At 47.8% G+C, this 9,054-nt stretch overlaps 1 protein-coding gene across 1 annotated transcript; it reads right to left on the bottom strand.

Moving 5' to 3' along the window:
* Positions 1-847: 847 nt before the first annotated feature.
* Positions 848-8,784, bottom strand: wdr20a (WD repeat domain 20a). The gene is made up of 4 exons (XM_072457292.1): positions 8,498-8,784; positions 5,532-5,714; positions 4,136-5,461; positions 848-2,063 (listed from the first exon to the last, which is right to left on the bottom strand). The coding sequence occupies exons 1-4, from the start codon at positions 8,744-8,746 to the stop codon at positions 2,010-2,012; spliced, it is 1,812 nt and encodes a 603-aa protein (XP_072313393.1). The 5' UTR covers positions 8,747-8,784; the 3' UTR covers positions 848-2,009.
* Positions 8,785-9,054: the final 270 nt, after the last annotated feature.

The raw sequence follows: 9,054 nt of genomic DNA, 5'->3' as shown, positions 1-9,054 counted from the left end.
ATGTGAAATTCATGTGCAATCTATGTGCTGTCGTGACACATATTCATGTGCAATTACTGTCGTGATCACATGCAATGGTATTTATGTATTTATTTGTCTATGGGAGTTTTTATTTATTTATAGGAGATCTTCTACTGAAAGTGTTTTTCAGACTTCCTATAAGTGATCTGTTCTTCTGTATCTATCTCTGTATCTACCTGCGTTGCACCAATGAAATTTCCCCATGTGGGACAATAAAGGAATATCTTATCTTATAAGGGCCACCTGTTGTAGTTATCTCACCTTCTTCTGATAGAACGGGCCTGGAGTACACACCACTGTGATGTCATCAGTGTGCGACACAGTTTACACCATTGGACTAAATAAAGGTGTTTTATGGTATTATTGTGTGTCAGATCAGGACTGTTATTTATGTTTGGCTCTTGTTTTCAGTCTGGTTGCTATGGTAACAGTTGTGGAATGACCTCATGTACAACCAGGAAGTACAATTATAAACTTATACACAAGAATGATAAAACTGGGGACAATGTTTAATCAAATTTGAAATATAATTGTGTTCACTATATTAGTGTCAGAGACTTTAAGGGGCTGTTTTGTTTTTGTTTAGTATATATATTTTTTAAAAGTAAAATCAAATACATCTAAAACTAAAGAATTCTACCTTATATTATAAAAAGCACACCCAAGCATGTTTTTGCATGTGTATCAATATTGATATTGTTGGTATCGATCCACCAATCATAAGATCCCATAATGAGATATAAAGCATAAAGCACTGACAGTTACACGTTCGACCTGTGACTCACACAATTCAACATGTATTTGTAACAGAAACAAGAGACAAGCAGTATATTCAATATTTTAATATTATTAATATGTATACTTTAGGCTTTAGAAATATAACTATCAATGACAAAACTTCCACTGGAGTAATGGTCGTTTGCGTAGGCCCCATCAGATCATTAATTACATTATACACAGTATGATACAGAGCAGATTTGAATCTGAAATCATATTAAAATAAATGCTCAATAGATAAAGGTTTATCATCTTTGCCTACTGTTATTAGAGTTCTGACACGCCCACATATGCCACGCCTTCTCTCTAATAAACTCTTTAAGTGCAAACATCTTTTATAAAGACGAGCGTCGCAGCATCAGCTCCGAGAGTCACACGTGAAGAACGTGCTCGCCCTCCGTCCCGCTCAGAGTCAAGTCAGTGCAAAGGAGAGGGACAGTGCGGACCGCCGCTGGGGGCCGCCGCTGGGGGCCGCCACAGAACAGAGCTTATGCAATGACTTTCTTTCATTCAAAAATGGATTCTCAACATTACGAGTGGCACAGAGTGGCACCGAGCGGCACAGAGCGGCACCATCATCATGGTTTGCTCTCACCGCCTGTGGCGCTAGTGGTTTCTCTGTTACTTTGACTGTGCAGACGTTAGCTAGCTTGTTTGCTAACGCCAGGTGGAGATACAGACTTGAGTCCTTTATCAGTGATGAATGTGGCACAGAGCGACGCACATGTGCTTGAGCTCATACATTTCTGCCACTCACTCAAACTTCTGAACGTTGTGATGTCATCTGCATAATCTCTGAAATGCGACTTGTAGAAGAAATTACAAGAGCCAAAAAAAAACAATTTCAGATTTTGCCATGTGGTTCCCGCGACGACGACACATCAATCATTTCTAGAATCATCGACTCTTTATAATAATCTTAACAAGTCACAGTTTGCGTCTGATAAGCCACGCTTCCATAAACAGTCGAGTAGGTCTTAAAGTGTTAAAATTGTAAAAAGTGTTAAAACTCCAGAGGACGACCTGCCACAGTCGTGTTGCTTCCTCGAGGTCGGAGCGCGTGAGAAACAAAGGTGAGGACAAAACTAAAGCAAAAAGGAGGAAGAGGAGGAAAAGGAGGAGAACAGAAAGACTTGCACTGCCGACGGTGGCGAGCGAGCAGCATCAGGGGTCGCAGGCTTTGTCGTTAGCAGCACAATTATTGGTTGTGGCTATACTACTGTTCCACTGGGAGAGCTGGCCTGGGTTTGGGACGACAATAAACCCTGGAACAAAAAGGAAAAAACAAAGGAGATTGGCTTTGGGAAAAAGAATCACACACAGGAGCAACAGAAACCAACGTGTTAAGAAAAAATAAAGAAAAAAGTCAAGCAACAAATAAGTATTAGAAGAGTTAGCCCATTAGCCTGTTAGCCCGTTAGCCTGCCAGTGGTTTGGAGCAGTGAGTGCCCCTTTCGTACCTTTGGTTTCACCTCCAAGTGTTTTCTTTACATTTCCAGATTAGGACAAAAAAAAAAAGAACAAATCAAACACAAAGCCACTTTACACCTTTTAACAGAGATATTCACCATTTCACTGCATATGCTAGCTGCCGCTGCTAACCATTAGCTCAAAATAGCAATATAAAACTATTGCGTCTGAAGCATCTCTTGGCAAACTCTTGAGGTCAATTTTAACTTCACATATAATGGTCTGAAAAGAAGTTCATTCTGCTTGTGCAAGTGGAGGAGATTAAAGGTACACCGTGGAGGACATTAAAGGTACAACGTGGAGGAGATTAAAGGTACAACGTGGAGGACATTAAAGGTACAACGTGGAGGACATTAAAGGTACACCGTGGAGGAGATTAAAGGTACAACGTGGAGGAGATTAAAAGGTACAACGTGGAGGAGATTAAAAGGTACAACGTGGAGGAGATTAAAAGGTACAACGTGGAGGACATTAAAGGTACAACGTGGAGGAGATTAAAGGTACAACGTGGAGGAGATTAAAGGTACAACGTGGAGATTAAAGGTACAACGTGGAGGAGATTAAAGGTACAACGTGGAGGAGATTAAAGGTACAAAGAGGCACTGACTGAGGAGCAAAGCTAATGCTAACGACAAGGCACGCGTGAAGCTAACAGCCGACAGCAGCAAGAGGAAAACACTTCCATTATTTCATTACAAACACCAGTTCAAATATTAAGATTAGATAACTTTTAATTAGCCGAGATGTTGATCAGTTTTAGACTTTGTTTTGTTGTATTTTTGATTTGAAACTTGAGCCAACAGAAGATGTATTTTGGCACCACTTTATAATAACTTAAATATCCTTAATAAATCATGAACAAAGACTCAATTCAAAATGAATTTAGGCTTAGTAACTACATCATTAAAGAGTCAGAGTTAGTAACTATTTGTTCATAATGAATGAAGTCTTTCTTCATGTTTTATTAGGATCACCAAGTCTAGTTACCTGCTCGTTTCCATGGATACGCCATTGCTTTGCTTGGAAGGATCCAAATGATTACCTAACTTTATTTCCATGGAGACTGGCATGTGTTGCCACATTACAGGTCAGATCTGTGGTCAGGCGCTCACCGTATGAATGACACATAGTGAAACATTATTCCTCCAGAAAAGTGACATAGTGCACCTTTAAGTAGAAGTGTCTCACGCACTGACAATGAGCCGTGGAAACACCCAAAATCACATTATGAACTAAACACGAGTCGTTCAACTGTTTAATGACTTCATAAACTGCCTTTTTACATTTGAGAAGACTTCAATTCTGCTAAACTAATCCAGAAACATTCTGTGTGTGAGTGTCTGGAGGATCTGAGACAGTTCCTCTGTCCTGAGCCCAGAAGGCCCCTGAGCCAAGAAGGCCCCTGAGCCAAGAAGGCCCCTGAGCCCAGAAGGCCCCTGAGCCCAGAAGGCCCCTGAGCCCAGAAGGCCCCTGAGCCAAGAAGGCCCCTGAGCCAAGAAGGCCCCTGAGCCAAGAAGGCCCCTGAGCCAAGAAGGCCCCTGAGCCAAGAAGGCCCCTGAGCCAAGAAGGCCCCTGAGCCAAGAAGGCCCCACACCTGATGGAACTGCTGCCAGCGGATAAACTTGAGGCTTTGGAATTCAAATTAAATGCAAATCAATCTAATGGATATTGACAGAATGTAAATGCCCTCGAGAGGCCCGGACCTGTCGGGGTGAAATGCCCTCGAGAGGCCCGGACCTGTCGGGGTGAAGTGTGTTCCTGCCCAGTCTGACTCCAGTAGCTGGATATTTGGCTAAGTTAGCTTCTCTTTTGTGACACTGGCTCTGACAGTGTCTGGCTCCTTCAGCTCGTGTTAAAAAGAACTTACCACTTTGCCCGGCCTGGCCCATGTGCAAATAAATCCCTCCTGACATGCAGTCACTAAACAGTCCTCTAGAAATATGAGTACGGTCAGTCTCTCGTGTGCTATCTTTTTACAGATGAGGGGCTCCAGCAGCGGCACGTCCTCCATGCGCGGGCACAGCAGCGTGCCCAGCGTCTTGGCCGGGTCCGTTTTGCTCTTGGTCAGCAGGTTGAGCTTGTCGCTGCTCTTGCTGCTGATGTGGCCCATGCTGTGGTTGCGTTTGTGGTCCTTGTCGTGGCGTTCCTTGCGGTCGTGCAGAGACAGCGTAGCAAACTTACTGACCCCAGTGGCAATGGCAGTGTCCATGATGCCGCCCGTGCCCCCGCCCCCGCCCGTGCCGGGCTTGTTGGTGCTGTTAGCTGTGGCGGTGTTAGCGGCGGAGTGCGGCAGACTGTTGGAGCGCGGGAGTGAGCTGGACACAGAGTTGAGCGCGGGCGTGTTAGCGCCGCTGTTGTTTCCATTGGTGGTGGTGATGACAGGAGCGCCCCCTGCAGGACTGCTGGCATTCATCACATTAGTGTGGGTCCGTGTCCGTGAGAGGGGCAGGTGGGGAAAAAGGATGTCCTCGGTCAGGTCCCAGAGGCACAGCTGAGTGTCCTGTCCCACTGAGCCGAAGCGGTAGGTGACGCTAACGGGCCGGCTGTCCGTGGAGTTGCGTTTGGACAGGCGCGACTGCGTGCTGTTCGCCCGATCCCGCCCCAAGTGAATCATCTGATCCTGGAAGTCTTCGTCGCTGCCGCTGAACTCCATCGGCTCGCTCTCCTCCACACTGGTGGTGTAGTGGTCGAAGGCCACCACACTCACCCAGGACTTGTGTCCATGTCCCCGAGCGATCACCCTGCAGTCCATGAATGACCACACAGTCACCAGGTCATCCTCTCCGCCCGCCACGATGTACTTCCCATCAGGGCTCCAGCACACGCACAGCAGGCCCCCGAAGTAGCTCTTCATGGTTCCGTGCAGCTCCACAGCGTCAAAGTTGAAGACCCGGAGGAAGCCGTCCTGGCTCACACAGGCCAGGAACTTTCCATCCGGAGAGAAGGCAAACTCATTGAGGGCCCCGTCCCCCACAGTCCACTTGAGGAGGGGGTTGCGAGTGGATTTGCTCTTACACGTGTGCACAGAGTAGTTGTCCCCCTGTTTGAGGAGCTGGTAGTGAGGGGCCGTGGTGCCACACGTGTGCTCCACGTTGTACAGGTACATGTTTCCACTGGAGTGGGACACCAGGAACAGGCTCTCGGAGCCGGGCACCCACTTCACACATGTCACCCTGGACTTGTCTATTAGCCTCTGCAGGGAGAACACACAGAGTCAGAACATGGATCACACAGCGGCTCTTCTGCTATGGGAGAGGGAGTACCTCTTCATTGAAGAGTTTGCTGGTTTCCTTCTTGATGGGGTCAATGAGCTGGACCTGTCCAGCAGAGAAGCCCACGAGCAGAGACACGCTCTCAGCAGTGGCCGTCAGGTGGTTGAAGTCGTGACACGTGGGCTGCGTTCCTTTGTAGATGCGCTTGTCTATGGGCTTACTCAAGTCTGCAGCCTGAAAACACAACATTACAGAATCAGAAAAGGTTTATTTCCATTGTCAATGAAGAGAATTCAAACATAAGAACTTGATTTGGTGATTCAACATAAAACAATGAACAATGATAAAAAAAAGAAGAAAGAAACAATTTAAATCTGCTATACGCCACACGACCGCCCCCCACGCTCCCCCCACGCTCCTCCAGCCCTTTTGGTGCGTGTCTCAGTGCGTCTCCCCCTATACAAGCCCATTCTATACCGCAGTCTGTCTGCTTCGATTTACGATGAAACACGGTTCAAAGAGGCCCAAAAGGAAGTTCTATCCGATACCGAGAAACCCGGAAACAAGAGCGCGATGGACATTCCCCTATCTATCTATCTATCTATCTATCTGTTCTGCGCACGCTGTAGAATTAACATCAGTTTAGTAGACACTTTGTTGATCTGACGTTTTATCAGTTGTCACTCACTCGCACGCGAACGGAGCGTCTCGGAGCGCAGGGACCTTACAGCTGTTCAGCCCCGTGGAGGTGACTGAACCCCGGGCATGCAGCCTCACGCACCGCTGTCTGCGCTGGAGCTCCGGAGAATCAGTTTTCTTCAGGCGTAGAGCCTTAGTTCAAAATGTGGACTTGTGAACCATGTGACCAGTGGGCTTGGAGATATCTGGAAGAGTCGGTGATTTAGGCATAAAACATGGATCGGAGTTGATTGATTGCAGCTTTTCTAAATATGGACCTCTGTGTAGCTCATCCAACGAGTTTGTGGACTCTGAAAGCACTGGGGGCTCCATAATGTACGTTTGAGATCACTTTCCACGCTCTATCAGTGCAAAGGAACGCAACAAGTGACGGCCAAGAGGGCGGCAACGTATGACAAGAGGGCGGCAACGTATGACAAGGGGGCGGCAACGTATGACAACGTATGACAAGGGGGCGGCAACGTATGCGATCACGTGGTTTTGTGACGTCGGTGAATGAGCTCTATAGGATAAAAATAAAAATGGGCTTACTATGTACACAAATGTACAGATGTGAACAGTGATTAATGATGGTTAAAGTGACAGTGTTTAAGAAGTGTTCATGAGTCCAACAGCAGAGGGAAAGAAACTGTTCTTGTGGAGAGAGGTTCTGGTCTTGAGGGGAGTGGCCTCCCGCCTGAGGGGAGTGGCCTCCCGCCTGAGGGGAGTGCCAGAGCCCTGCAGACATACAGGTCCTACAGAGATGAAGTCTGCAGCCGATCACCTTCTCACCAGAGGGCGCTGTAGTCGCTCCTTTAAGTTCTACACATGTGTGACTACAACACACGCACAAGTATCTACCTCCAGAAGTCAGGGAGAAGTGACATGAGTGAAAACGTGCATTCCATTTCCTGAAACTGAATCTGCTCTTGTGCCAGGACTGACCAGCAGATGACCATTACAACTGTCCAGAGTTAATCATTGTCCAGACAGCACACTGCACACCGTCACATCCAAACTCCTGCAGGTCAAACCTGGGACCTGAAGTGTGACCCATTCTCACATGTGCCATGATGTTACACATACTATAGCCCATAGTAGACAGCTGACCCCTCCGGTCCTCTGACCCCTCCGGTCCTCTGACCCCTCCGGCCCTCTGACCCCTCCGACCCTCTGACCCCTCCGGCCCTCTGACCGGCCCTCTGATCTGACCGGCCCTCTGACCGGCCCTCTGACCCCTTTGGTCCAAAGCCCCATTCCCACATGCAGCCTGACCTGGGAATGTACCTGCATCTGACCAAAGCAGGAGCGCGTGGGAATGAACCCAGAACTGGACCTAACACCTATGCCAGGACCACTGCTCGTTTCTTTCCTTAAGAGCTTGGTTTCCATGGTTACACTGTGCTGTTAAGTTCCATATTCATTTGTTCTGGACACAAGTGTGAACGAGGTCAGAGCTCAGGGCACCGGAGATCTTCACCTGGTGATTCACTGGATATTAAGGCATTATGTGAATGAGGCTAAAGTTAGCTCAGCTGTTTGAAATGGGAACAACACAACAGAGTGTGCAGACTGAGGGCCCCTTACTGAGGGCCCCTTACTGAGGGCCCCTTACTGAGGGCCCCTTACTGACGGCCCCTTACTGACGGCCCCTTACTGAGGGCCTTATGCTCCAAACATGACACCAAAAACTGGACACTGCTTCCATCAACTCTGACCAAACGTAAACACCAACAGTTGCTAGGTCATTTGTCAAAGCTTCTGAGGAGCCCTCTGAGGAGCCCTCTGAGGAGCCCTCTGAGGAGCCCTCTGAGGAGCCCTCTGAGGAGCCCTCTGAGGAGCCCTCTGAGGAGCCCTCTGAGGAGCTCTCTGAGATCTCAGATCCCAACACAAAACACAACTGCCACTTCGTGCAGCCACAACATCTTGCATTGCTGACCCTCTCTTCCACAGGTGCTTAACAGGGCTGTCACTGCCCACTACTGCCCACTACTGCCCGCAGCCAGGATAGTTTAAGTGACAGCGCATGATCTCGCCACTTCAATCCTCGTTTCTTGCCCAAAGTGTGTCAAAACTCTTCAGCAAACACTCCCGACCTAACGCAGAGCGGCGGTGCCTTCCCCGGGCACTCGGTGAGGCGTTTGAGGACCCTCCGTTAGCTTAGTTAGCTCACTCTCTTAGTAAGCAAGCAAGGGGCTAATGCTAACTAGCCATCAGCTGATTTCATGGTCATGCAGCTGTCAAAGCGGTGTCAATTCTACCGCCAGCCGCCATTCGCACACGACACGCTGGATCTGCCCCCCCCTCGGCTCCGGGGCCGCGGCAGCAGGAGCGGTTACCTTCCGGACGCCTTTGTAGATGTAGAAGTAGAGCTCTCGGCCCACATTGAAGCAGATCCGGTCGCCGTTCCCGGACTGGTCGTTGACGTTGACGAAGGAGACCTTGACCGGGTTGGATCCCTGCGAGTTGAAAGGCACGCGGTTGGGACGGCTGTATTCGGAGTGCGTGAGGAGTTTGTAGACGCCTTCCCGAGTGGTGAACTGAGTTTTGATCTCGTTCATCTCCTTCCCTCCTCCCTCCGCCGCCATCTTTGAAATTAAACATTCATCCCTGCGCTAACCCCGCCCCGGCCGGAAGTGACGAACCAGCAGGCAATAGCCAACGCGGAGAGCGCGCGCCTGTTCCGCTGACACTTTTATAACATTTATGTTGTCATTATTATTATTATTATTATTATTATTATTATTATTATTATTATTATTATTATTATTATTATTATTATTATTATTATTATTATTTTATTATTATTATTATTATTATTAATTAGTAGTAGTAGTAGTAGTAGTAGTAGTAGTAGTAGTAGTAGTGGTAGTAGTAGTATTTTGTCCTGATAATT

The sequence above is a fragment of the Eucyclogobius newberryi genome, unplaced genomic scaffold (assembly GCF_026437365.1).
Source record: "Eucyclogobius newberryi isolate DKJ021-1_F unplaced genomic scaffold, fEucNew1.0.hap1 SCAF_21, whole genome shotgun sequence".
In the NCBI taxonomy this organism is placed as follows: Eukaryota; Metazoa; Chordata; class Actinopteri; order Gobiiformes; family Gobiidae; genus Eucyclogobius; species Eucyclogobius newberryi.
Note: the sequence above shows the minus strand (reverse complement) of the source record. Positions and strands in the feature narration are given on the sequence as shown.

Excerpts from the sequence above, each read along its gene's own strand:
- wdr20a (XM_072457292.1), bottom strand. The coding sequence starts at position 8,746 with ATGGCGGCGGAGGGAGGAGGGAAGGAGATGAACGAGATCAAAACTCAG. Across the intron at positions 5,715-8,497 it reads TCTACAAAGGCGTCCGGAAG|GCTGCAGACTTGAGTAAGCC; the intron begins GTAACCGCTCCT and ends TTGTGTTTTCAG. Across the intron at positions 5,462-5,531 it reads GCAAACTCTTCAATGAAGAG|AGGCTAATAGACAAGTCCAG; the intron begins GTACTCCCTCTC and ends TTCTCCCTGCAG.